The sequence below is a fragment of the Sebastes umbrosus genome, chromosome 13, assembly GCF_015220745.1.
Source record: "Sebastes umbrosus isolate fSebUmb1 chromosome 13, fSebUmb1.pri, whole genome shotgun sequence".
In the NCBI taxonomy this organism is placed as follows: domain Eukaryota; kingdom Metazoa; phylum Chordata; class Actinopteri; order Perciformes; family Sebastidae; genus Sebastes; species Sebastes umbrosus.
This window is the reverse complement of record NC_051281.1, coordinates 15,098,530-15,126,380: the sequence shown is the minus strand read 5'-3', so window position 1 is coordinate 15,126,380 and position 27,851 is coordinate 15,098,530. Positions and strand designations below refer to the sequence as shown.

The following is a 27,851-nucleotide window of genomic DNA, read 5'->3' as shown; positions in this document are numbered from 1 at the left end:
GCACAAACATCCACTGTGCATTCACTAGATATTCTCAGAGCTAAACTAACTCTTCTGCAGTGTGGAGCGAGCGCGCGTTCACGTCTAGAGGTGGAGCGAGCTGAGTGAGAACGCGCGCTCTGTCTGAGTGAAGGCAAGAAGGCAGAGGAGACGAGGCAGCGGCCACACGCGAATGCGCTGATGCGAGCGCGCATGTGTCCCGACCGGGTAAATTTATACGCTTAAAAAGTTACAAACACTCCCTTTAAGTTAAAAGATTGAAAATTTGCAACAAAGTGTTGAAAAAGCACCTCATCTATATGTGGAGTTGTAGCTACCTACCATGCCATTTTCACATTTGCAACAAGAGATATTGCTTTTTGTTTATTTTTATTTTTTTAATCATATTTGCTCCAATTCTACCCACTGCAGCTTTAAGTCTAGTTTGAGTCCAGAATGAAACAGCAAAACCAGTCTTTTAGATATCCTTTCACCCAAATGACTGAAAATCTTTAATTATCTTAAAAATTTATTGCCGCCTATAAAACACTATAAATCCCTGTTAATAATGTTTTTAAGTCATGATTAAGCCCACCTTCTTCTTCAACAGTGAGCGCACATGCTGCTCCAGTGGGATGTGTCTGCAGCCTCCAGTGGGCAGCAGCAGCAGCTGCAGCAGCAGCAGCAGTCAGTCCTGCTGGCTGCTCTGTGCGACCAGGATTGGACAGACTGAGTCACGTTGTCCGTGAAGCTGTCAGTCCGATGCTGCACCATTGTTCCCCCAGCAGCCGGAAGGAGTGCTTGCTTGCTTAAAGCACTGTTGTATGCGTCAATTGTGCCGGTTCGTCCAGTAATAGCACCTCGGGAAGCAGCTTTTTAAATGATCTCACAGCGGTGGAGGATTTCTGCAGAGGAGAACCGGTTTAGGGGGAAATAGTGAAGTCCATTGAGAGACAGAGAGAGAGAGAGAGAGAGGGAGAGAGAGAGAGAGAGGCGTCATTGACTGGATCCTGATGATAGGAACGAAATGAATGGTGAGTATGAACAATCTCAGGTGATAGGCCTGTGTTTGAACACATGCATTGATGATTACATGGGGACAATGTAATCTCTGTTTTCTTTTCTCTGTTGCACAAAGTCATTTAGACATTTGACATGTTTTTCCTGCTGTTTTTTTTTGTTTCCTGAATATGTTGGGAAATCATCCCTTGAATGGTTCTTTTTGTCAAACTCTTCTGAGCAGCACACCTCAAGTCTGCTCAGGACATGTGCTACAACTAAAATAGTCCAATTTGAGATTGATAAAATACTTCAAAACCATGTTTTCTTTGTTCCATTTGGCCCATTTTTATTGCTCAACACTTTGTGCACAAAATGTGTAAAATAGACACAGAGCTCCAAAGCATGTTAGAGAGATCCTGTGCCTTTGTGTATACATTTTTCAGGTCACACATGTGTGTCATAAAGGCTGCTATATACTAGGAGCCAGCTGACTGGTATATATGGCCAACTGGCTGAGAGTCTGGTTCCTTGCAGAGCCTCCTGAAGAACATGCAGAGGAGGCAGAGAGCCGGTTCCAGCTCCAACCTCCCCAGCTATAAAAGTGTCTCACAAAGAGATTTGGATAAAGCTCTGTCAATCATCATATACATCAATGCTGAAATGCAAAGTTCCATGTTGCATTACAAAACACTGGCTTTGTGTTCCTCTTGTTATGGCACCTTGTGTTAGCTGGTACAACAAACAGCATCACATTTAAAGTCACCTTTTGCACAATACATTGGCTGCAGACTAAATATTTCTATCTCTATTCTTTTACAGAACAGAGGCGGGTCGCTGCAGTGTAACATATTTTGCTAAAGGTAAGAAGACCACATCTTTTCTTTTCCTCGCTCGTCTGAAATATCGTGTACTGCCAGACCTTAACAAAACCCATTAACATATTGAATTCATGCCTGCGAGATAGATGGCGTTCAAAGCTCAACGCACAACTGTTGCTACGCTGCCACAAAAGAACCCCTGATAACAAGATATGATGTGATGTTGATGCAGACAACAGTGTTTAGTCAATACAGACAGCTGCGCTATTCTCACTGGATTATACCACAGAGATGCCTCTGATATCAAAATGATGAAAAGAGGACACGTCCTTTCTAGAGAATGGGATATTATATGCTTGATATTTATTCTCCAAATCAACAATCAGTGTTGCAAAGAATGTGAAAATCACATGGCTTTGACATATTTCCAAGGCAGTAAAGACTGATAGATGATTTTTTTTACTGTTGCCTGTGAAGCCTTGTAGTTCTAATACATTAATGTAATCAAAAGATGCAGATATGTGAACTGTCAAGGCTTTAATAAGGCAGCGTCATTATCCTCCCATGCCTTCTTTATTGTTCCTCCGCCAGCACCCACAGTCCATCCCCTGTTTGAAAGCACTCAAACATGCGACCGTGCACACGCAATCACACAGCCATTTCCATCCTTGTGATTGAGATTTGAAAGGTGATGGGGGGGAGGTGGGCGACGTGTGTGTGGGGCCTCTTCTTCTTGTGACTGTGTATTTTTCCTCCTCAACCCATCTGTCTCCTCAATCTATCTTCGCCCAGTCCTCAGAGGAGCAGAATTTAATTAGTACACGTGGCACTGAGTTAAAGGACATTGCAACATTAAGTAGATGTATTTACTTGTGAAGAGCTGCATCATTCAGCTGGCTTATTTGAATAATACGTGATTCAGTCCTGCTGCTATTACATACTGTAGCACAGATGGCTAAAGCCTGATAACAGTGACTGTGGTCCATTAAAGATTCACAGGAAAGGTGTTATGGCTTAACAGCGCTGAGGAGAGTCTCTCTGCGGGAGGCTGGTGTGGGTGAATTGTCTGCACGCAAAGGTTCATGCACAGCTAAATCAATTTAGTTTCCTTTTATGTGGGAACAACAAGAAGTTGTGGCTCTAAGCTCCACCTGGAGGTTCAGGCAGATGTACGGAGAGAGGTTAAAGGTCAGATTGTAATTGGATCGTGGCGGGAGAGAGCAGGTGGACTGTGTTTTAGATGAAGATTAAAACAATCTGCTGGAGTTGTGAGTCCAGTGGGATGTCTTACACCTTGCTTGACGTCTTACCACCTGGATAAGATAAGTGAGATGAATCTAACGACCATTATGGGCTGTCTTTTTTTTTTTTGTAAAATTCTCTTTTTTTTGTATTTTCCAAGTTATGTACTAAAAAAGTATCCTAACATACGCAGAAAAATAGGTCAATATTGTGCACAGAATAATTCTGCCATCCCTCCTTCTGTCCCCAACAGGCTACAACCAAACATTTGATATTTAATATAATAAATTACTACATTAAATGAGGAATTACAATATAAAAAGAAGAAAACTACTCTTACATGTTGATACAGCTCATTCATAATTCTTATATTCCTGCACACAAAGGCCACTATTAGGGAAAAATCGATACAGCATATAGTGTCGCGATATTTTGCGTTGCAATATATCGATAAACAGACGTCAAATATCAATCTTTAATCATATAAACTATCTGATTCTGTCTTTCATTGGTTGTAGCGGGCTCAGTCTTAAACACAACAACATATGAAACTAACCTAAGGAATCAATTGGTACCAACCATGTCGTTAATTAACGCTCCAAAGTTACGCTAAATTTTGCCGAGGAAGACAGGCATGGCCATTTTAAAAGGGGTCCCTTGACCTCTGACCTCAAGATATGTGAATGAAAACTCTGAGATGAACAGAGTGAAAACTGTATCTTATTCTATAAAACAGATGTTGACAAACTGCATAATTTGCAATTGAAAAAAAGTAATAAATTCCCAATATATCTTATCACAATACTCATCATATCGTAAAATGTTTAGAATCGCAATAAGATCGTATCGTGATAATATCGTATCGTGGGACTTCTGCTGATTCCCACCCCTAATGTTTACCCCAGTGACCACCAAATATAGGATAGAAAAGGTAACCATATTTTCTTAAAACCAGCAGATTTTAAGCTGATGATAAATTTGTATTTCTGTAGTTTTAAGTGACATGACATCTCAAGCTCAGGTGAAGGCAGCAACATTGCATAAAAGTGACCAAGCAGCATTGTCTGATTTTATATTTTAATATATATGTCTCTCTGATCAGTTGAGATGTTCTGTTTGATAAATACAATTAATGTTCTTAGAAAAAAACAACAATTGGAGCTCTCAGTAATTCCATATTCAGTCTGTTTTTCATTAATTGTCTCTGTACGGGTTTTACTTCTCTTCCCGAAAACCAAATTAAAATCGCAGCATCAGTGACGTATACTGAAGGATCGTAGTGTGAAGTAATATCAACCTTTTAGATTACAGCGCAGCGTTATGCATCTCAGCAGGGCTCATGGTTCCAATTTAGTTGCTTTTGATGTGACTCTTTTTGTGTCTCTGGCTCCGTCCTGGCTGAGCTCTGGGCTTTCACGGTTCACGACTGTGCTCTCTTGAGATGTTGCCATGACACCTATTTGGAATCTTTTGTCTGCTGCCAGCTAATTAAGTGTTAAGAAAAAAAGAGACATATTTCTCTGCCTTAATGAGTTTTATTTGTCAGAGGATAAGTGCTTTATATAGAAAGTTAGTGTGAGCACAGACATCATCATCTGAAGTGATTCTGTAATTTTAATTTTGTTTTATTTGCAAATATTCTACAATTAGTAGGCTACAGGTTATACATTTCAATTTTAATTTCACAATTAATATTCAATTAATATATTCAGTGATACTTGTAATGCTACTGCATTGATGCACATGTAGTTGTAGTAGGTTCAAACTAAAGACCAGTGAAGTCAAATTAGGAATTTTGGATCAAATCATTTAAGATCGCAAATCAGAGTTATGCTGGGTTTTTAATAATTTACAAGATAAACACCGCCTTCATGTCATGCATTCAAATTCTAGATTCATAAAATGTTTCATGAGAAATGTATTTTTAAAGATAGTTAAACTACAATGTTTCTCATGTTCTGTTTTGTCATGCTACATATACGCAAATATAAATTAATTGTATATTCTGTCATTTTGAGGAAGGCTCTTTTGTAAAAGAGATGATGTGTCTCAAGAGACTTCCTAGTTCAATAAGTAAAATAGATGAAGCACATTTAGTATATATATATATATATATATATAAGGTTTGATTTCCACTTTTAAAATCTAGATTGGAGGCTTTTTCTTTAAAGGAATTGAAAACACATTTTCTTAATTAGCTTCTTTTCAGCAATTTTCTGCCAAAGTTAGAATGGATTTTGGTTATCGCACTAGAGAGTCTTCTCTCTGCTCTTCTCATTGGTTTGTGGTTTGGAGTGAAAACATAACGCCACGTTCTTTCATGCAGGATTTGAATCCGAATCTGAAGACAGTTGGTGGGTTAGTTTGATCACTGTCAGTCAAATCTCATCAAACCACACTCACACAGTCCTGATGAAACAGCATTTTTGACTGTTACATTTTTAATAAATAACATCTAACCATAGCTATTTTCTGTCTTTAAACCTGCAGTAGGCAGAATGTTTTTGGCATCATTTGGCAAAAAATCCATAATAACCTTTCAGTATATTGTTTTTCCAGTGTTCTGAGAGAAAACTAGACTTCTGCACCTCCTCATGACTCTGTTTTCAGGCTTCAAAAAATCTAGCCTGTGACGGGAGACTTTGGCCAATCACAGGTCATTTCAGAGAGAGAGAGAGCATTCCTATTGGCTGTGCTCCTGCTGGTGGGCGATGCTTGGTATTTCCTCTTTAGATCTCAACATGGCTGCCGGGTCACAAACTTTCTCATTTTACAGCTAAACAGCACACTACAAGATGTTTCTGAAAACATTTGAGTTGATAAGTAGGCGTTATATTAACAGAATATTGATTCATATTTGATCAGCGCTGCCTAGTTTGACCGTTTGATCGGAGTTTGTGAGTGATTGACAGCTGCTCAGAGACGACAGGCTCCAGCTCGGCTCTGATTGGTTGTTTTCCTACGGTGTGAAATCCTGCAGATGGCATTAGGAGCACTGGAGGACACAGAGGCACATGATTATTTTCAGATTACCTGTCTCATGCACTACTGTCAGGATATGGTGACCGTTATTTCAATCATATTTGCTCCATCCTACCCACTGCAGCTTTAAATTTGATTGATGCTTAGCCTATATAGTCATAATGTTAATTAATAATAATAAGTTCATTTTTCGAGTCTTTTACAGAACAAAAATTATGCAAACTGTTTTGCATGTGTTGGCACATGTTGACATGTCTCTGACAAAGGTCACTGTGACCAAAAGCTTAGATAATACATCTTGCACAATGGAGATATGTGTGCAAATGTTTTGATATTTTTCATTTAATTTCAGCACAGTTGAACCAAATGTCTGATTATTTAATGTCTCTAGGCTACCTAATCAACAAAAAGCCATGTAGAGAAAAGCACTGATGTGTCTCTAAAAAGTAATTAAAAAGCTTTGCTGTAATTAAAGGATCCCAACATTAATTTTCAACATTGTGACAGAATTCTAAATTAGAAGTAAAAACTGTGAAAAAATGTCATCTTACCTGCTTCTCTTAGTGTTTTTAGTGTAATTATTGTTACAAAGGGTAATATAAAGTCACATTATACAGATTAAGTCAGTAGCGTACCCACCCATCAAGAAGGTATCCATGATCTATAGGTGAAAATTAACATGATATAACAAATTTCACACACTTACAATCTCAATTGAAATCCCAACCATCAACACACAGAATAACACCCTTTAAATTAGGTGTGTAACAATTTACATAGATTTTTCTCAGGATGTATTTTGTGTCAATTCCTTCATTTATACCCCTCTAATTCACCATATACTGTAATCACATGCAGAGCTGGCCTACTTCACGAGTTTTCTCAGATAACAGTGCGAATGTTTTGCATATAAAAAAAAATGATTCAAGATCTCAACATGATACTGGCTATATATAAATGATAAGGCTTGTCTGCAGAATATGAACTCCACGTCCCACAGCTTTCCCAGCCTGTGTGAGAGATGAAAGCAGCCCTGTCTCTATGAAATGCTTTGGCAGCTCTGCTGTTCTGCCAGCAAAACCGGCTTTTGCGAACTTTCAGGTGGCATGGGAAAATCTACTCATAAATAAAATATAGAGCCATGAATAATTTAGACGAGCGTTGTGATTGACATGAGGGTGAGAGTACCTGATTATGCCTTCCGCACTGTGTGACTTGAATTACGGCAAATCAAAACATTAGTCTGAATGTGGAGCTTGTTCGTTTCGGCGCTTGTTTGCTTTTGGTGTATTTTGATCACGGCGTGTAACAACAAAGGCGGTTTGAGATGCTGGATGAAATGTCTTTCTCAAAGATTACACATTTAAGCATGTAGCTCTGATTCATTAAAACACTGCTAATGCTGTTTGGTGCTGGAAGATGAAAGAGGAAAATGTCACACCAGGAGTCAAATGAGTTCACGAGCCTTCAACAAGTTCTTTGCCAGAATATTCTCATTCAAGTCATTTACAGTTGTACACTAGTCACTCATAATTCCGGCAGTTATTTATTCCAACTCTTTACGCTTTATGTTAAAATCAAACTGGTGAAGCTAGATATATTAGATATGGAGCTCTGGACCCATGTGGTTAATAAGGAGCCGTGCTTCCTCTATTGTTCTATGAGGAGGAAGAACAGATCAATGATTCCCAGCACTCGGCTGTACTGTAGCTGCAGGAGGGAGGCTGCAGCAGGCATCACCAGGCTGCAGCTCCTCCGTGTGCTGAGTGCTGAGCAGTGGGCTGCTCTCTCTCCTCCCTCTCTCTCTCTCTCTCTCTCTCGTGCTACTCCCCCTCTTCCCTTCCTTTCATGTGTGTGTGGAGCAGATCTGTCTGCAGCCTCAGGCAAGTGCAAGTTAACAAATGTACAGAGCGCATGTGAAGTCTCATTTGCATAAATCTGTAGATGTCGCTACATTTCCTTAAATGGATTCCTTTGTGTTTAATTGCTGAATGTTTTTTCCCTTGCGTGCATATGGAATTCTTTAAAGGCTGACTGAGAGTGAAGATGACTGTATTTGACAATTAGTGTTATTTATTTATTTGCATAATTTGTCCGTCTGACCTTTATTGCAGCACAATGGGAAAAACAGCCCCAGCAAATTGGCAGGTGTTTTTCATTTACAGTGCTCTGTAATGACAGGCCAGTTGCAAATATGTATGGCAAGGTATTGTGAATTTGTAGCAACATACTGTAGCTTAATTGCATTATGTGCACATGGATTTATTGAAAATAACTGAGTGTTTTCTGCTGCTGCACTTATTTCCTGTTCCGGTTTTAATACACAAGCTATTACCCTTTGATTTTATCCATCCTTTGCGTACATTTATATTTGGTGTGTTCTCCAGGGACAGGATGCAAATGACTGTTTATTGTGTTATTCCCGAACATGATGCCTGCACATACAGATTAAGGCAGATGCCCCCCTGACCTATCGCAAAACACTTTCTACCGTGGCCTTTTCATGCATAATTTAGGAATCCATCACACCCCTTCTACAAAACAGTGTCAATGAATATATGAGCAGTGTGTTTGTGTTCTCTCTGAGGCAGGGATCCTCCACTGACATCATCTGTAGCTGTATAATCATCCAGGCCACAGCCTCTCCTCAGGGGAGTCCAGCTGAGACCTCGCCTCTCTCTCTTTATATCTATCTAGTTATCTCTCTCTGCCTAGCTTTCTCTCTCTCTCTCTCTCTGTCTCTCAAGGTTGCCGTGTATGGCTGAGTGTGACACCAGTGATGGATGAGTTCGAAACACAGCCTCAGACTGGCTGCACGGCCCAGGATCTTTTGTGGTTTCAGGCTTTGTCTTTGCTCCGTGATCCCGTCGGTTGGTTCTACTGGAGTGCACCCTCACAGTCACTCAGACGGGGTCTACTGCAATGAAAAAAACAAATGTTTCTCACATTACGAAAAAAGAGGAAAGAATTAATAAAAAAGATCTGCCGAGCCATCTGGGCTGTACAAATGTGTGCTTCATCACTGTGGAAACACTAGTAGTCTGCGATGCGATCAGCCATATTGAATGGCATAGGCATTTGGCAGACGCAGACACACAGCAAGGAGGCAAATTTGCAATCTATATCAATCTATACCCACACAACCCCACTCCTGTAACCCCCCCCATGCATACATATTTGGCAGTCATTCAAGAGGAGTCTGATGGTCCTCCTGGAGGAGCTGCGTCTCCTAAAAATGATATTTATATGCAAATAATTAGTGTTTACATATGTAGTTGACTAATTAGTGTTTCACGTATATTCATTTGTAATATTTCATACAAATGCAGATGGGATGTTCACGTAGCGCAGGGAAGTTGAGAGGGTGGTTGACTTTGACTATACAGTATGTCAGTGTTGCGGTTAGAAATATTTAAAGCTGCAACAAGCACTTTTTGACCACCAGGGGGCAGAAATGCCCAGTAGACTCAAAGCAGCTGAAACAGCCACTTATACTACCCGCTAATTGATTTAGTGTAGTTAATGTGTTAGCAAACACTTTTTTAATTACATAACCTACGGACACAGAACAACGTTGGCATCTAAAGTCATGTTTCTGGTCGCCTGACCAATGCTTGTCTTTCTCCCCGCTAGCAACTTGTCTGCAGTCATTTCCAAATACTGGGTCGCGGCCCACAGATGGGTCGCAGGAGATTTAATTGGGGTCGCCAAATAAATTTGCAGAAGTTATTTCATAGTCTTTTATTTACGAGTTATATCTGCAGTACACCTTTGGGCCACATGAGGGAGCCTGAATGTTCGTATTGTTCTGATAATTGTAGCCTACTTATAACATTGAGTCTAATGTGAAAGGCTAGCGTACATTCTGTTTGTTTTAATAGTGAGGAAAAACAAGAGGCTGTTCACTTTAACTTTAACGTTAACTGACTTTTTTCGGACTTTTTTTTACATACTGTACTATGACTTTTTTTCTATGAAATTTTTCGACATACATACTTTGACCTTTTTTTTCGACATACTATACCATGACTTTTTTATGACATACTATACTGACTTTTTTTCCTTGACTTTTTTTGGCATGCTATACTATGACTTTTTGTTCATGACATTTTTCAACATACTATATAATGACTTTTTTCTTTTACATTTTTTGACATACTATACTGTGGTATAGTAGGTAGCAGGTACAGCTGGGTCTCTTTTGTCTTGTGCGAGCTGTTGGAAATATTTATCATGGTGTGTGGCTGCTCCATGAACTTTTTCTACCCCTGTGCAATATCCTTTATTTATTGATGTTGCTGTGGAACGTTCTGTAGTTGGTCCTGACGTTGTCCTTGTACCACTCTCTTTAATATGTAGGTTCCTGCTTGCCAGTATGTAGATGCGAGTAGAGTGTCTGCTTTAACACGAATCAGATGTTATAACTGCATGGACAAATCTGTCAGAGCTGGTGTTCGATGATTGTGATAGAAATCCAGTAAACATTTCTTACATGCTAACATTTGTGGATGTATTTCCCAGTGATGTCCGTGATTATCAGGATGCAGCTCTGGTATAAATTTTGCAGTGCTCCCACTGAGATGTCTGTACTGTAAGTGTTCCAGGCCTCTGCACCACACAGCAGAGGAGGCAACAGAGTTTGGCAAAAGCCTGCTGGTGTAGCTGATGTGATCATGTATTGCTCAGAGGAGAGACAAACTGCCAACACAGGCAAAGTGATCTATTGGACATGTGGGGATGTGGCACGGTCCAGAAGAACTTCTATCCACTCACTGTTTATGGCCAGCCCAGGTATCTATTATACCTTTTTATGCCTTTGGAAATGCACCATGGGTGCACTGCAGATCTTGTTCTAAATGATGGCAGATGGCATTATGATCTGTATGCTGCGGCTTCACAGTAGAGCTATGCAGCTGATGGCGACCTGATGGAGATCCTTGACCTTGGACTTGAATCTTTATTGGTTGAAGAACCTGCCATATGGTATTTTAACATACTGTGAGATAGCTGTGTTAAGTGTGGAGATGGATAATGATGGGTGCAATGATTCATCCTGGGTTCATTCCAGTTTCTGCCGTTAAAGGTTCTGATTTGCGGCCACTGCTGCGAAACTGTTGCTGATATGTTGTCATGACGCCAGACAGTTCAGAGTCAAATGTTTTGGCAAGATCACTGAAGGGTTTATGTAATGATTGCTTTTACAATTTACATTTTAACTCAACACATTGACACCCTCCGAAGGTCCTGTGTCACTAATGTTATGCTAAGGACCCTGGAAATAGCTATTACAGGATTGATTTTGATGAGGCAAGCAAAGAGCAAGCACTCTCTTCTTCGTCTTCCGCTCCCACTTGTTCCTGCTTTGTAAAACAACAAATAAATTAACCTATACTTTTTGTTCTTTTAAAAAAAATCTATACAGTATTTGATGTGAGGAATAACGAGCACTCTTGCTTTTTTGTGTTAAACAATAAGACTCTGTTCGGAGACATCATTAAAAACACATTTTAGAATTTACCTTTCATCTGTTACAGTGGGAGTTGGGCAGGACTTTTGCGTATGACCTCAATTACAGTATGCATACACAAATGATTTATTCTAAACCTTCTCTTTGTTTATTTTTGCCTGCTGTCTTCAATTTCCTTCATTGAAATAAGAAAGCCTCTTGAAAGTCAGAGCAAATATAGGTCACCATCACTGGCGCAATGGTGTAACAAATGCCATCTCTCCAGCTTATGTTTTGCATTTTGATGTAATAGGGCAGCATATATGTGTGATGTTGGTGGATGAATCATTAAAGGAATGCAGATGAGGTCGTCTAATAACACATTTCATCAAAGTGATTAGAAAAACAACCAGACTGAAAAACAAAACAAAACGGATAACTGTATTGTATGATATATATTATCATTACACACTCAGTGAAATGTGAACCTGTATTGTAATGATCAAAATCAGATTTATTAAAAACAGACAACATCATTTTGACAGATTTGAAGAGAAAATGACGTCCTGATTGGATTACTTTTATTCATTGTGTGGATGTTTTCAGATAATTGTGAGCAGAAGACCCTTGAAACCGAATTATTCCATGATTCTTGTAAAGGGATTTTTAAAAGCCTTTCAAAAATTCCATAATAACCTTTCAGCATATTGTAATTCAAGTGTTCTGAGAGAAAACTAGACTTCTGCACCTCCTCATGGCTCTGTTTTCAGGATTTAAAAAGTCTAACCCGTGACAGGAGATTTTGGCCAATCACAGGTCATTTCAGAGAGAGAGCGTTCCTATTGGCTGTTCATTCAACGGAGGCAGCTGTCAATCACTCGCAAACTCCGATCAAACGGTAAAACTAGGCAGCGCTGATCAAATATTCATTAATTTTCTGTTACTGTAATGCCTGTTTCTTTCCTCAAATGTTTTCAGAAACATCTTGTAGTGTACTGTTTAGCTGTAAAATGAGAAAGTTTGCTCCGGCTGGAGGGGCAGTGCTTGGTATTTCCTCAACTGATCTCAACATGGCTGCCAGGTCACACACTTTCTCTTTTTACAGTTAAACAGTACACTACAGAAATAGGCATTACAGTAACAGAATATTGATTCATATTTTGATCAGCGCTGCTTAATTTGACCGTTTGATCGGAGTTCACAAGTGATTGACAGCTGCTCAGAGACGGCAGGCTCCAGCTCGCCTCTGATTGGTTGTTTTCCTCCGGTCTGGGAAATCTTGAAGATGCCATTAAGAGCACCGGAGGACACAGAGGCACATGATTTTTTCAGATTACCTGTCTCATGCAATACTGTCAGGATAAAGTGACTGTTTAAAAAAAAAAAAAAAAAAAAAAAAAATTATAATCATATTTGCTCCAATTCTCCCCACTGCTGCTTTAATATTACAAAACCTGCTGGGTTGGAAGTGTTCAATGTTGTTTAATAAAACAGTCAAAGTTTAGCCTTAAATCCCTTAATTTTGAAGCTAGAAACAAAAAGAAAATCAGGATGTGTTAATAGATGTTTCATTTATTTAAATTCATATTCATAGATTTTAAAACAGTTTAAAGGACAGCATTGGTTCACGTCTTCCCATTTTCATTATGTGAATTTGAATACAGATGTCATTCAAGTTCGGATTGAGATAGTAGCTCTTTTACACCCTTGCCATGTATCCTAGAACTACTGTAGACCCAACAGGTCCAGCAGGCACAAATCACTGCAGCTCATCATGTTCCCACCTATTATTAGTATGAATAAGTCATTGGCAATCATGTTGATTGCAGGGTCGTTTAGTGGAGAGAGACACGCACACACATATCAACTGTGACATGAACAAACATCTATCATTTTTTAGATAAAAAAATATAATCATTGGGACATCAGCTGTCTCATTAGTCTGGTCAGTTACATCAGAGTAGCATTTATCTAAAGTGGGTGGACACAATAACAACCATGGTGCAGTAATCCAGACCAGAGTTCAGTAGCCCTGCAATACATACTGTGTCTGTGATTTTGTAATGTTAACTTTTTGTTTGTGTCAGAGACACAATAAATGAGTTGTATTGCATTTTTTAATTGGATAGCTAACCGCTTACTGCATTCGACTGTACAGGTGTTCTTTTATCGTGTCTACCCCCTGAAGGTGTACAGTAGTATCTTACTGCTGCTGCTGCTGTTGTGATGCTTGCTTGTTTTTTGGTCCTTCTGATTCAGCCATAATAGCTGACTGTAATGTTTGAGTGCTCAGCAGAGTCTGTCAGAGGACTGCCAGTACACTTCCTCTGGCTTCCTGTGTGCTGACCGCATGTTTAAGAGGAGCCATTTGGCCAACATCGCTCTTAAAAGGGATATAAACCCTTAAATAATATACTATTCCCACTACTACTACTGCTACTACTACTATTACTACTAAATTCAGTGTAGCATGTCTTTGTAGAAATACATATTCCTGACAGTAATGCAATGAAATAATAAGATAAATCAACCTTATTAAATACTGCACAGTACAGGTTAACTTCCTGCTGATGCTTACCTTTGTTTAGTATACAAGAGAGAGGCGGTATGTGCAGTGTGAGGAAGAGGCAACAGGGATGGAGGAGGAGCGCAGTGCTGGCGAGGCGAGGCGAGGCGAAGCGAGGTGAGGACACTGTTGAGGACGCAGAGCATTGCAGAGTCGAATGACAGTCGTTTTTTTCTCAAAGCAACACAAATCCTTTCACGTAAGAGTGTCAATAAGTGCTGACTCTAACAGACATTGTATCAAACTACCTACCGAACCCACAATGGATTTATGCCATGCAAATGTCACTATACTATTCTTACCTACTGCGTTGTATGCTGCTCAGAAATGATCATTTATTGTGAAGACTGTAATGCTGCACCAGCTGTAAAAAAAAAAAAAAAGCCTCTAGGCTTTAAAGCTACGCTCTACAAGGAAGTGCAGGACCTTTTATGTTGACATACGGTCGGAATGATATAATGGCTCTCTGACTGCACAAGCTGAGGCCCCACTAAAACTCTCCTGCAGAACTTCCTGGCATAGGAAGTGTAGGGATCACATCCACTACAGTGCTGCTGACAAGGTGCTACATGTTGAAATGTTCTCTATTCCAGGTATATGATCAAATTTCATATTGCAACATTTTCACATAAAACAGTGTATAATGTTCTGTCTTTCAATTTGATTTGATGTTTTTGTCTTTATACTGTGAGTCATTTAAGCTTTTATTTTGTAGTTTTATGCTCTCTTAATGGTCCTATTGGGTTATTTTTGGCATCAGATGTTTCCCTTTTTTCCTTTTTCTTTGCCCCATTCTCTATCCTTTTCACCTCCCTACTCTCTCCCTCATTCTCCCCCTCCCCTTTACTGTTCCCCCCTGAATCCCCTCCTCTCTGCATCTCTGTTATAACCCCCCCCACACCTCCCATCTCCCCCGCTGGCTCTTTTCCCACTGCCCTGCATCCCCCATACGACCCCCCTTATCCATTTCTCTAACATTCAGTCTTTTTCCCTCTTTCTGACCCCCCCACACCTCATCCACCTCCCTCCACCTCCTCCTACCCCCTCCTCTTCCCCAGCTCATGTTGGTAAAAATATCTGCAGACAGCAGGAGCAGAGGCACGCCTGACTCTCTCTCTCCCTCTCCCTCTCTCTCTCTCTCCCTCTCTCAGACATCCCACCCATGTGATCTCACAGGCTGCCTCTGCTTTGCTCCACTCTGCTCCAGTCAGGCTTCTGCCTTTCAGCCGGCTGCAGCTAATGAGCCTTTGTGTGGCCAGAGAGAGAAAGAGAGAAGGAGAGAGGGAGAGAGAGAGAGAGAGAGAGACAGGAACACAGTGACAGACAGGGAGTTAAAGTGAGAAAGACTGTCGTCTTGCAACAATAAAGCATATGGTACCGACAGTGCAGCCAGAGTCTCTCTCTCTCACACTCCTGCACCCTTTTTTTTCTTCTTCTCATGCCCGTGGAGCTCAGGGGTCGCTGCAAATCAGTGGACTGAAACAAAATGGGAACCTCTTCACTCATCATGTTTCACCTTCTTTTTTTCTTTTTCTGAATAGCCACATTTATGACTGTGTGGCTGTGCCGCTGTGAGACGAGGTGAAAGGAGTCACAGTCTGCCAGTGGATACAGGTCAGTTGTTTCCTGTGAGGGCCAGCACACACACACACACACACACACACACACACACACACACACACAGAATCTGGTCATCACAGGACTGATGTGTCATGACTTGCACCAGATGCCATAGGCTTGTTAGCATCACTTGGGATGAGTGTTTTGAGCCTCGCGTTGTCACATCGGTTTTATTGTGACTGTGGGAGCCCGGTTGAATGAATGACGAGGGGGAGAAAAAATAATTGTATTCAGAAATGCAAGTGTGCTACAGTGCTGCGAGCGCTGTTGATTAAGGACAGGAGTTGGTTTCCACAGTTGATGTGTGTGCACACAGAGAGGCAAACACAGGGAGGGGCTTTCCAAGCTGGCTTTTGCTGCATTATTTTCTCTGGGATTTTCTCCCTTGTATCATAGTGTATGCTGCCCAGACATGATTAGTGGTAAGGCAACAGTGAAGACAAAGAAAGAGCTGTTATAGAGAGGAGCAACAATCTCTGCTTTTTATTTAGCCACGATGAAAGAGGTTCACCCAGATTACCCACAGCTCTGTGGTTTTATGATGTCATACCCATCCAGTGTCAAGATTTTAACTCTGAATTCATGCTGTCATAATGTAATTTGATAAATATATAAACATGATTTCCTCAGATATTAAAACATTGGTGCTTTAGTATGACAATCCCTTATACACAGTGTGTAGCACTCAGTCATATGGGAAAGCACTAGTTGTGAGAGTACATTAGAATCTCCATGGAAACCACTTTTGGTTATCAAAGCCTAGTGCAGCATCAGCTGAGGGCTAAGCATACGAATAGGTTTCCAACAATGGCGTCTAATTAGGACCCTCGCTAGGAAATGGACTAAAATTACACAGGTCATTTCTGGTGGAAATTTCCACTCCTGTTTGCCAACAAATGGAAGTGAAATAAATGTGTTTCTTTGCTTGTTTTGATGTGAGATTAGCAGCTTCAACACTTTAAATCTCACCAGACGAATTTAATATATTTCAGGACTAGTTCATTAGTTAATGTCATTATGTCTTGTCATAATCACTCAGAGGAGAAAGTGGATTGATGGTTTCTTGTCAGCCAGTAGAGAATGAAAACTCCTGCTCAGGATGCCTCTTACACATTTTGCTTCCAAATTAATATCAGTTCTTTCTGAAAGGAAATCTTTTCAATGAGGTTACCCTGACAGACTCTCTCTCTCTCTCTCCTCCCAGATGGAGGATGCCTCACATTCCTCAGTTGTAGGTAGAGTTGTTGACTCTGGAGGCCCTCCAAATGCTGGCGGTGCCATGTCACCGGCCGCGCTGAACAAGCACAGCCTCCTGGGAACAATGACCCTCTAGCTGGCAACGCCGGTCCTCTCTGGGCTGCACCTCGTTCTCTCTCTCAGGCAGCATTTGCATCTGTAATGACTCGATAGCAGAGCCCAGATGAAACGCCGTGGCTGTCTGTGAATGGAACTCCCCCACAAGCTGCTCTGGCAGATAGACAGAGTGGGACTGGATGCTGTCTTTACTGATTCCAGTTTCCAAGAGAGAAAGCAGTGAGGGAAAAGCTGCCAGTCATAGCAAATCGTCGCTGTGCTACAGCAGCAATGTTGTGTTATTGGGTTTATTTTAAAATGTGACCTGACGTTCCAGCTGCTGCTTTTAAAACAAGAAACAGAGGGCTCTTCATCTCAATACAACGTCTCATATTATAAATAGTGATTAAATAAGTCCTGTAATATTACAGCAGTTGCACACTGAAGAATAATGGCATATAATGTGAGAAAATTGACAGTTACAATGCAGTAGTTCCAGTGTGATGGTTATTTGACTGATGAGCTTGTTCTTGTTTATTTCTCTAATTGCATCATCAGTCAGAGGGAGTTAATGGCCCCTCTCAATTGACACTGAAGTGGTCTGTAACACTTCTGTTACTACTGCCTCTGAATTAAGTGCTGCCACAAACATTTAGCTGCACCTGCACAGCCATACAAAGATATGTATTTATTTATTTTTCAGAAACTGCTAATTTAACAGTAGAGCTACTGATTATAATAGATAATATTATCATGGAGCTATTTAATGGTCTTTAGCAGATATACTATCTATTAGTCCTATTTTGCTATTATTATGTAGCGATTGTTGACTTTGTTGCAGATGCAAATTAGAGCCTGTCACAGTAGAGCTTTTTTACTCTGCTCTGCGGTGACTGTAACTGCGTTCATCTGAGGCCTTTCCTTTTTTTTTTCTTTTTTTTTCTGTCAGGAGCATCTGACCTAACAGAAGCTCATTACAGATGTACAGGATGTCACCCCCTTCATTATCCTGTCAACAACAGCTTCACCTACTCCTCCTCTAAGCGCTGCATGATGTGTGATACATGTACAAATCACTTTGTGTTGTGCAGATTGTTGCCTCGCTTCGGTCGGAAGTGCACATCAGCATGTGTGTGCACCTGTGTAAATGCACGTAAACAACACACCAATACTATGGATGGATGTTTGGATTTGTTGCATTGCTTTTTTTAATTTTAAGCCAGTAAATATTTCAGTTATTTTGTAGTATCAGCAATTAAATGCACATAATATTCTACATATTACTGTACATAATACATATATATTGTATATAATTTCCCTGTGACCGGTAGCAGTGCAAGACAAGTTGATCCAGTCTCTTTTTTTTCTCCAGCCTCTCAATCAAAGACAGTGGAATGAACTTCCTGTAAGGCAGACGTAGTATGTAATTAGCAGCTTTCTCCTTCCATCTCAGCTCCTTTGTGCCAAGGTGATCATTCGCCCAGGGAACGCCTGGGAGCCTGGATAGCGGCAGGCGAGATTTTGTGTGTGTGTGTGTGTAAAAGGAGGAGGAGGGTGGGGGGGTGGTGGTCTGGGTCTCATTGCTAATTGAGTGTGCTGAGGATTATGAAGGCCCTAAACTGGATATTAAATAATGTGTGGCCCCTCTGCTGTCTTTCGGCTTCAGGTGCAGATGCGGCGGGCCATGAGTGGAATACTGAAGAGGAAATTCGAGGAGGTGGAAGCCTCCTCCTCCCCGTGCTCTTCCTTGCGGGAGTCTGATGATGAGGTCTCCTGCAGTGAGAGTGGAGATAGCAGTGACAGTGTCAACCCCTCTGCCTCGGGCCCTTTCACCCGTGAGTGTGCCTGTGTCTTTTAAACTCATGCATTGAGCTCAGTGTGGCTAATGTGCGCTATTGACAGTAAGATTAATGTCATTTCATCTCAAGGGGGGGAAAAAACGCTAAAGCACTGAAAGGGATTTTTAATCAAGAAGGGAATAGCACTCGGAGACGGCCTGATTTTGTAGCTCACAATCAATGCAAGATGCAGGTCAGAGAAAACAAATCTGCATGTCTGTAGATAAGGGAGTTTAAGATGAATTTATTGTCATAGCTGTGGAGAGGAGAGGAGAGGAGAGGAGAGGAGGCGAGGCTGAGTGATGCTAAGAGTCCAGTGCTGTAATAAAGGGGAAGGATGTGCAGACAGCCTCCCTCATTAGGAACAGCACACATTAGGTGTACAGACCCAGCCAGATGAATGAGCTAGTGCAGTCTCAAGCTGTGTGTGCAACCCTGATGGTACCGTAAATGTAAATGTACCACTCTCTAAGCACACTATTATTTACATTATGGATAGATCTGCCAATTATTTTCTCGATTAATCAATTAATCGCTTTGTTGACAACTTCAAATGTCTTGTTTTGTCCAACCAACACTCCAAAACCCCCGAAATATTCAGTTTACAATCATTTAAAACAGAGAAATGCAGCAAACATTAATTCACAACAAATAGGTTGAAACCATCAAATGCACAAAATTGACTCAGGCAATTTATCAATTATCAAAATAGTTGGAGATTAATTTTCTGTCGATTTACTATTGGGTTAATTGTTTCAGCTACGATTAAAAAATATTAATAAGAGCTTAACAGCTGCAGATCTGCAATACTTGTTTTGATTTACTAAGATAAGGTCACACGGCTAAGATTATGTGAAACTCACCAGTTCCAAAAGAGGTCTGCTACTGAGAGATTCCACACTTATTCCAGGCTTTAGCTGACTTTGTATTAAAGAACGTAGTCTTAATCGAAGACATGTCTCCTCTGAAGGTTCAAAAGGACACTGACAACATAATATATAATAAGTAACACAGTGCACGTGTGAATCTTAAAGTCTAAAAGACGAGACAGACTGTGAGTGAAATAGATAATACAGTTGTAGCTTATTCATCCTTTTGAGGGATTTTGAAAGCATCCAGATAAAAGCTTAATAATGCAATTCTTAAAGAACAAAAGAAAGGAGTCAGGATGTGTGTGTATGTTCACAATTTGGAAAATTATTTCCAAAATAAAAATATTTTTCCTAAGTAAACCAAAACATTTTATTATTATTATTATTATTATTATTATTATTATTATTATTATTATTTAATTATTTATTTTTTATTTTTTATTATTATTTTTTTTTTTTTTAGTCAACACTAAATTTGTGTTTTGATGATGCACTATTTTCTTTTTTTAAATCTGAGTGAATGACATGCAGATGGGTGACAGACAGGGCCCCCTCCCTGTAGGGAGACATAAGTAGGGTGTTGCGTCCCTAGAGGCTGAGCTTGGCCTCTGTGTCAGGTGCAGCTGCTAGTAGTGGGGGAGAAGGTCAGCTGACAGCAACAAAGGAGCTGTGCAATATGAAGACTTCACTCCTGTGAAGTGACATGTCCATGTGCAGACTAATGATTGACTTTCTTGGCAGAGACATGAGCCAATTAAATCCCCATGCCGTTTGTTTAGAGGGAACAAGTCTTTAAAGGGTAAAGGCACATTTGCTGATTATAGCTTGGAAAACTGTGAAAAATACCTGTGAGATGTTGTTTTTTTTCCTATAGGTCTTAATGACTTTTTCCACATGCTATACTATGCCTTATTTGACAACACATACAATTACTTTTTTGTGATTTTTTTGACATACTATACCAAGACTTTAGACATGTTGTCTTTTGTATTACTTTTTCCTCATACTATACTATACATTTTTTGAGATGCTATACGATGACGTTTTTTTTTTTATGATTTTTTGACATACTGTACTGTGACTTTCTTGACATACTATACTATGACTTTTTTTAAAAATGTTGACATTCTATACGATGCCTTTTTTTTCGACATACAGGACTATACTATGACTTTCTAATTTTTTCTACATACTATACTATGAATTTTTTTCTACATACTATAGTATGGACTTTTTTCTTTTTTTAAAATACTTTACTATGACTTTTTTTTGACATACAACAGACTTTTTTATTTTTGTGACATATTATACTATGACTTTTTTTGGATATAATATACTATGACTTTTATTTTTTCTACATACTATGCTATGACTTTTTTTAATGTTTTCGACACATTGACTTTTTTATTTTTTCGATATACTAAACTATGACTTTTTTTATTTTTTCAACATACTATACTATAAAAAAAAAAAATTTCGACATACTATACTATGACTTTTTAAATTTTTTCGAAATACTATTCTATGACTTTTTTTTATTTTTTTCACCATACTATACTCTGACTTTTTTTTATTTTTTCGACAAATTGACTTTTTTTTTTTTCGACATACTATACTCTGACTTTTTTAATTTTTTCGACACATTGACTTTTTTTATTTTTTCGACATATTATACCACGACTTTTTTTTTTACATACGATACTAGGACTTTTTACAATATACTGTACTATGACTTTTTTAATTTCTTCGACATATTATACTAGGACTTTTCGATATACTATACTATGACTTTTTAAAAAATGTTCAACATACTTTACTAGGACTTTTTTTTTACATACTATACCATGACTTATCTTTCGACATACTATATTTTGAATTTTTTTTTTTTCGATATAATATACTTTGACTTTTTATTTTTCCGACATACTATACTCTGACTTTATTTCGACAACGATACTATGACTTTTTTTTCCGACATACTATACTATGACTTTTTAAAAAGATTTTGACATATTATTATATGACGGGTTTTTTTGATTTACTATACTATGACTTTTTTTCGACATACTATACCCTGACTTTTATTTTACATACAATACTGACTTTTTTTTTTTTCCGACATACTATGACTGACATTTTTTTCGACATACAATACTGACTTTTAAAAAAAATTACATACTATACTATGACCTTTATATTTTTTCTACATACTATGACTTTTTTTCGACATACTATACTTTGAAGTTTGGTTTTTTTGCCACACTATACTATGACTTTTTTTTTTTTTACATATAATATGTCTTTTTTCGACACTATCACTGAAGTTTTTTCGACATACTATACTAACTTATTTTTTATTTTTTCAACATACTATACTGTGATTATTTTTCACCCGGTTTTAGAACTTTGACAAAAACAGGAGACACAGGTATACTGAACAAATAAAGGGATTTATTAACCAAAAATAATGTATGGGAAGAATCTGTAGAGTCAGTAGTGTAGGGAGTGGATGTGTGAAAATGTGCTGCATGGATGTTCTGCTGTAAAAACAAAGACAAAGAACCAAAAAAACAAGGAACAGAGGTATGGTGCGTGAGGAGATCCAAACATACTGTAATTTTCGACATAGTATACTATGAATTTTTTTTTTTAATTTGACAGAAACGAAAAATTTCATGAAAAAAAAGTCATAGTATAGCATGTCGAAAAGTTTTATGAAAAAAAGTCATAGTATAGTATGTTGAAAAATTTCATGAAAAAAGTGATAGTATAGTTTGTCGCAACATTTTATGAAAAAAGTGATAGTATAGCATGTTGAAAAATTTCATGAAAAAAGGTCATAGTGAAAAAGTGGTAAAATAGTATGATGAAAAGTGAAACAAAAAGTCAGTGTGTTGAAAAAAGTGTACTATGACTTTTTTTCGACATACTATTGATATACTATGAATTTCTTTTCACTTTTTTCGACATACTATACTTTGACTTTTTTTTTACTTCAAATGGAGAAGTCAAATAGAAAAAGGAAACCTTACATCAGTGTATGGTTCAGATAGCTCAGAGTGGTAGATAACTGGTTGGAATACTGGAGGTTGTGTGTTCAGTCCTTTTGTGACACACTGAATTTTGAGGGCTAACTTCAAATGACGAAGTCAAATAAAAAAAACAAAACTACATGAGCGTATCTGGTCAGATAGCTCAGTGTGGCAGATAACTGGTTGGAATATCTGGTTGGAATACTGGAGGTTGTGGGTTCGATCCTTATGTGACACAGTCTGTTTTCAGGTCTAACTTCTAATGACAAAGTCAAATATACGAAGAGAACAGTCCCAAGTGCGTGTGGCATTGGTGGCTTGGTTGCTAAGTTCCTGGTTCTGGCTGTGGCAGAGCGGGGTTCGATCCCCACCCTCACATCGATGCCTGGTGCCCGACAGTGGAGTGAGACGAAAATATGACTTTTTTTTAAAAATACACTACTATAATTTTTGTAAAATAACTATATTATAAACTATATGACTTATTTTTTCAACATACTATATTATGACCTTTTTATTTTTTTTGACATATTATACTTGGACTTTTTTTTAACATACTTTACTATGACTAAATATTTTTCGAGATGGAATATGACTTTTTTTTACATGCTATACTATAACTTTTTTAATATAGACACCATTTTTTACACCTTAAACAAGCTGACAGCTGTTTGTATTTGTCTTTGTAGATAATGAAACTTGATTCTGCACCATGTGACAGCTCTACATTTGCAATGAAATGCATTGTACCTCTTGCGTGTGGAGGAGAGCTGTTGGAACCAGATGGTTTCTATTTGTCCAGTCTGCCTCACATGGGGTGAACGCTGGGAAAACTGCCTGTGTGAACCAGCACTCTTCATCTCTGGGCCAGGCACGGGATTATTTATGCTCCACTGTTGCCCTCCTCTCTGCCTCTCCCTCTCCCTCTCGTAGAGCTCTCCTTAAAAAGACACACTGAGGACTTGCATGCCAAGCGGAAGCACAGAGATGTGATGAAATCCTTCCCTACAGAGCTGTGCTAAGATACGTAGAAGCTCGCTGTAAAGCTTCCAAGAAAGAATTCCCAATATTTAAAAGACATTGCTCTCATTATATCTGTGTCCCACATTTTGCCATACAAATGTCACTTATCTTAACAGGCTTTACATGGCTATAAAGCTATTATGCTTCAACATGACAGAATGATAAAATGATAAAAAAACATACCCGTCTTCCTTTGCAGCTGACTCGATATTGAAGAGAGAGAAGCGCCTGCGGACGAGGAGGGTTCATTTTGAGAATGTGACCGTGTACTACTTCAGCCGGCGGCAGGGCTTCACCAGCGTGCCCAGTCAGGGAGGCAGCACGCTGGGCATGTCCAACAGGCACAGCTGGATCAGGCAGTACTCCCTGGGTGAATTTGCCGTGGAGCAGGAGAGGATCCACAGGGACATGCTCAGAGATCACCTGAAGGAGGAGAAACTCAATTCAATCAAACTCAAGGTAAATGCTGAAAAAAAAATGATTTCTGCTCATAGGATTTTTAGAATCATCGTTCAGCAGATACTAGTATCAAATATGTGAGTGAATTTAACAGGAATTTGGTCTTGGATGAATGGCTTGGGATGTGATTCCCTCTTGTTTTCAGCTGACTAAGAATGGCACGGTGGAGTCGGAAGAGGCCAACACGCTCACGGCAGAGGACATTTCAGACGACGACATTGATCTGGACAACACAGAGGTAGATGAGTACTTCTTCCTGCAGCCTCTTACCACTAAAAAGCGCCGGGCGCTGCTGCGCTCCTCTGGGGTAAAGAAGATTGATGTGGAAGAGAAACATGAACTGCGGTCTATCCGGATGTCCAGAGAGGACTGCGGCTGTGATTGCAGAGTCTTCTGTGACCCAGAGACCTGTGCCTGCAGCATCGCAGGAATCAAGTGCCAGGTAAACCCCATGACATGCATGTCTTGACATATCTCAATGACATATCAAAGAATATCAAAGAAAGCACATTCATTATTTGGTAGAATCATGTCATTAACACATTACACAGGTCATCTGTTTAAAATGAAATGAATGTGTTTACCTTTAGGTGGACCGTATGTCATTTCCATGTGGCTGCACAAAAGAGGGCTGCACCAATTCAACTGGGAGAGTGGAGTTTAATCCCATCCGTGTTCGGACCCATTTCTTGCACACCATAATGAAGCTGGAGCTGGAGAAGAGCCGCGAGCAGCAGCAGGCGTCCCCCGCCAACGGTTACCGTAGCGAAACGAGCGACCTGGGAGGAGGAAACCCTCTCGTTCAGTCCCAGCACAGGTTGGAGTACTCTCTATCGGACGCCGTTCCACAGACGGCCAGCATGCACCTGCAGGCCACCGCGGACGAGATGGAAGAACCGCTAGACGAGGAAGAAGATGAAGAAGACGACGACGAGGAGGAGGAAGAAGAAGAGGATAACGACGAGGACGACGAGGACGAGGAGGATAGTAGCAGTGTTTGCAGCGGACTGTCTGACTCCAGCACCCAGAGCTTAGCCAACAGCGACTCGGAGGACGAGGAGGAGGATGATGAAGATGAAGAGAAGTCAAAGAACTTTCAGGGCGATGCGACGACCCCGTCGGTGTCTCACACTGAGGTTGTCCCCTTGTCCTCCGTGCTGTGTTACAACGACGGCTCCGTAGCTCATGACAACCACATGAACGGGAACACTTATTTAATGAACTCCTCTTCAGCTGAGTACTTTCAGCTGGGGAGCTCCAGCGCCGTCGCTAACGGCCAAACCGGCCGACCCAGTGAACCCTACGGGGAAGCCTTAGCATTCCAAGATCCAGTCAGCACGACCAACGGCAGCGCGGCCACAGGACCATTCGACATGTCTGCCGAGCAGTACACGGACTACTCGAATCAGGCTGAGGAACAATACACGGCTAATCACCATTTCACTCTGACCAATGGTGCCCCTGCTGCTGCCCCCGTGACCTGCTACGATCAGGAGAAGAAGGTGTCGTCCAAAGCAGCGTTTGTGGAGCAGCCCGACACCCAGAGCCAGACCCAGTTTCAGAACTACCTGAACAATAATACCCAGGGTTCCTACAGCAGCTCGTGTATGACAGCTGAAAAGCCACAGCAAGAGTCCAGTGTTAACGGCCATTCTGACCTGACCTTACTAGGAAACAACACTAAGAACCTCCCTTTACCAGACCATTGCCCCGAGGTCACAGCCATTTAGTAGGCCTTCACCTTTTCAAGTGTTCTTTCATTATTACGTCTTTACTTGAGCCTGACCAAGTGGTATTTTAAGGGAACATAATCATGGCCTTTTTTTGCATTATATGACCTGAAATTTCAAAGCAATTTACAGCACCCGTAGTACATTTTCATCTGTAACTATAAAGCCATAGGTGTCATGATGGAAATGTTTTAATTATTCGCTCCTGAAGGTTTCTCCACTACGGTGTGTGCTTAACTGCAAGATGGAACAGATTAAATATAAAACATTTTAAAACATCAGTTATGTCATGCCGTGCTATGTATCTTGTAATTTCAGATGTAAAGTTCTAGTTTTAAGCAGATATTGTACTGTAGATGGAACTTTTCTATGTCTACTGTATGTGTCAAATGTGCAAAAAAAGGTTTATTGTCAGTTTATTTATTGTTTCGGAATTATGTGTATACTTATATATTGTAAATGTTTTGATAATAAGCATGCTGTTTTGGTAATCTCAGTGACATTTAGGGGGTGGGGGGGGAAATCGCCATTGTTTTATATAAAAATGTGTCATGAACATAATGTAAATTTCTCTTCTTTTTGTCCCTATTATATGCTTTTTCTATGGTTTTGAAAAGCATGAAAAAGCCTGAATTCTTATTTGTATGTTTGGAATACAATATCAATAGCATAAAATGTCAAGAAAATCAATTCACAGCCTTTTGCACCCGTGTGTGGGGGTCCAGTGGCATGCAGTTGGTTTTAACTGATTAATACTTGGAACGATGGAAAAATATGGCCCCTCACTTTTTTTTTTCCTCCACTGTTCACTCTTATAAATATCATGGTGCCACTACAAATAAAGATTTATTCTTTGAAGCATTTCAGTGATACAGGGATATTAATAAAGTAGCACTTTGACATATCTCCGAAAGTATGAGAAGCTTTTTAGAGAAGAACCTCAATAAAGTGGAATGACATTTCTTTTAATTGACTGCCATGGCACTTGATATTGTACTAAAAGTAAAAAAAAAATGCCACTTTTGATAATTGTATATGGGGGAAGCAAATGTTCAAGGTTGACAATCAAAGCTTATTATCAGACATGATTCATATCAGTAATTAACAGCTACACAATAGGACTCCTGAGTCCCACGAGCCATTGAAAATGACTTAACAGCCAGAGAAACCTGTACCAAAAATCTGTAAATAACCTTTTAACAGATCTTTATAAAATCACTGACAAAAGGGAAATTGGAGTGACCGCTCAACAATTGGGGGACTGCAATAATTTAGTGAATAGTATTATTGTAATATGTTGCTGAAGTTCTTTACCTTGAGCTCTCTGCTCCTGCATGAATACAGATATTTGTTCTAAGCTTGCAAATATCTGCCCATATTTTATAATCAGACGGGTCAGTACCAGGTGGTTCTGTGTGACTGTCGAGTTTCTGGGACGTCTCCTAACACCTCGTTGGTACAAAGGAAGTGACCAGACTGCTTTAAGGCAATCAGTGGCATCAACATGGCCTATAGTACAGATTAACCGTGCCAAAGCATACAGTGTGAGAAGGCTAGATACAAGACACAGCATCCAGTTAAGAATCCTGTGTTGGGTTTTTATTTTCCAGTATTTATTATGAATGATATATTGAAATGTGTATTTATTGTGGTTTACTAAAAGTCTGTATTATTGAGTAAATTGCTTCACTATCTTAAAATTGTCTTTTGTTTCATGCTGGTTGTGAGTTGTAAAGCTTCATGTGCCTGATTTATTTCATTCTATTTCTTATTCTGTGAAATGCAAACGTTTTGCACAAATTGGTAAAATTTTTTCAATGTGTTTGGTTTTTCCAACTGTAGATAGAGCAAACTTTGTTTTTCAGTTGTTTCATTTTTAACTTGGTTTTGAAATAAATTGAATTAAACATGCTAGCCAACGTTGTACAGTTCAGTGATTTCTTAGCGCA

At 39.6% G+C, this 27,851-nt stretch overlaps 1 protein-coding gene across 3 annotated transcripts; it reads left to right on the top strand.

The window, feature by feature from the left end:
• The first annotated feature begins 539 nt into the window (after positions 1-539).
• On the top strand, positions 540-27,816 carry csrnp3 (cysteine-serine-rich nuclear protein 3). 3 transcript variants are annotated; one of them, XM_037789681.1, is made up of 7 exons: positions 542-1,013; positions 1,801-1,841; positions 15,577-15,649; positions 18,615-18,783; positions 23,913-24,172; positions 24,318-24,614; positions 24,763-27,816. In XM_037789681.1, exons 4-7 carry the CDS (start codon positions 18,621-18,623, stop codon positions 25,900-25,902), a joined length of 1,860 nt encoding a protein of 619 aa, XP_037645609.1. In that variant the 5' UTR covers positions 542-1,013; positions 1,801-1,841; positions 15,577-15,649; positions 18,615-18,620; the 3' UTR covers positions 25,903-27,816. The 3 variants fall into 3 exon arrangements, with proteins under 3 accessions (XP_037645611.1, XP_037645609.1, XP_037645610.1); XM_037789683.1 differs by lacking the exon at positions 15,577-15,649 and having other exon boundaries at positions 540-1,013; XM_037789682.1 differs by lacking the exons at positions 542-1,013; positions 1,801-1,841 and having other exon boundaries at positions 15,206-15,649.
• The last annotated feature ends 35 nt before the right edge of the window (positions 27,817-27,851 follow it).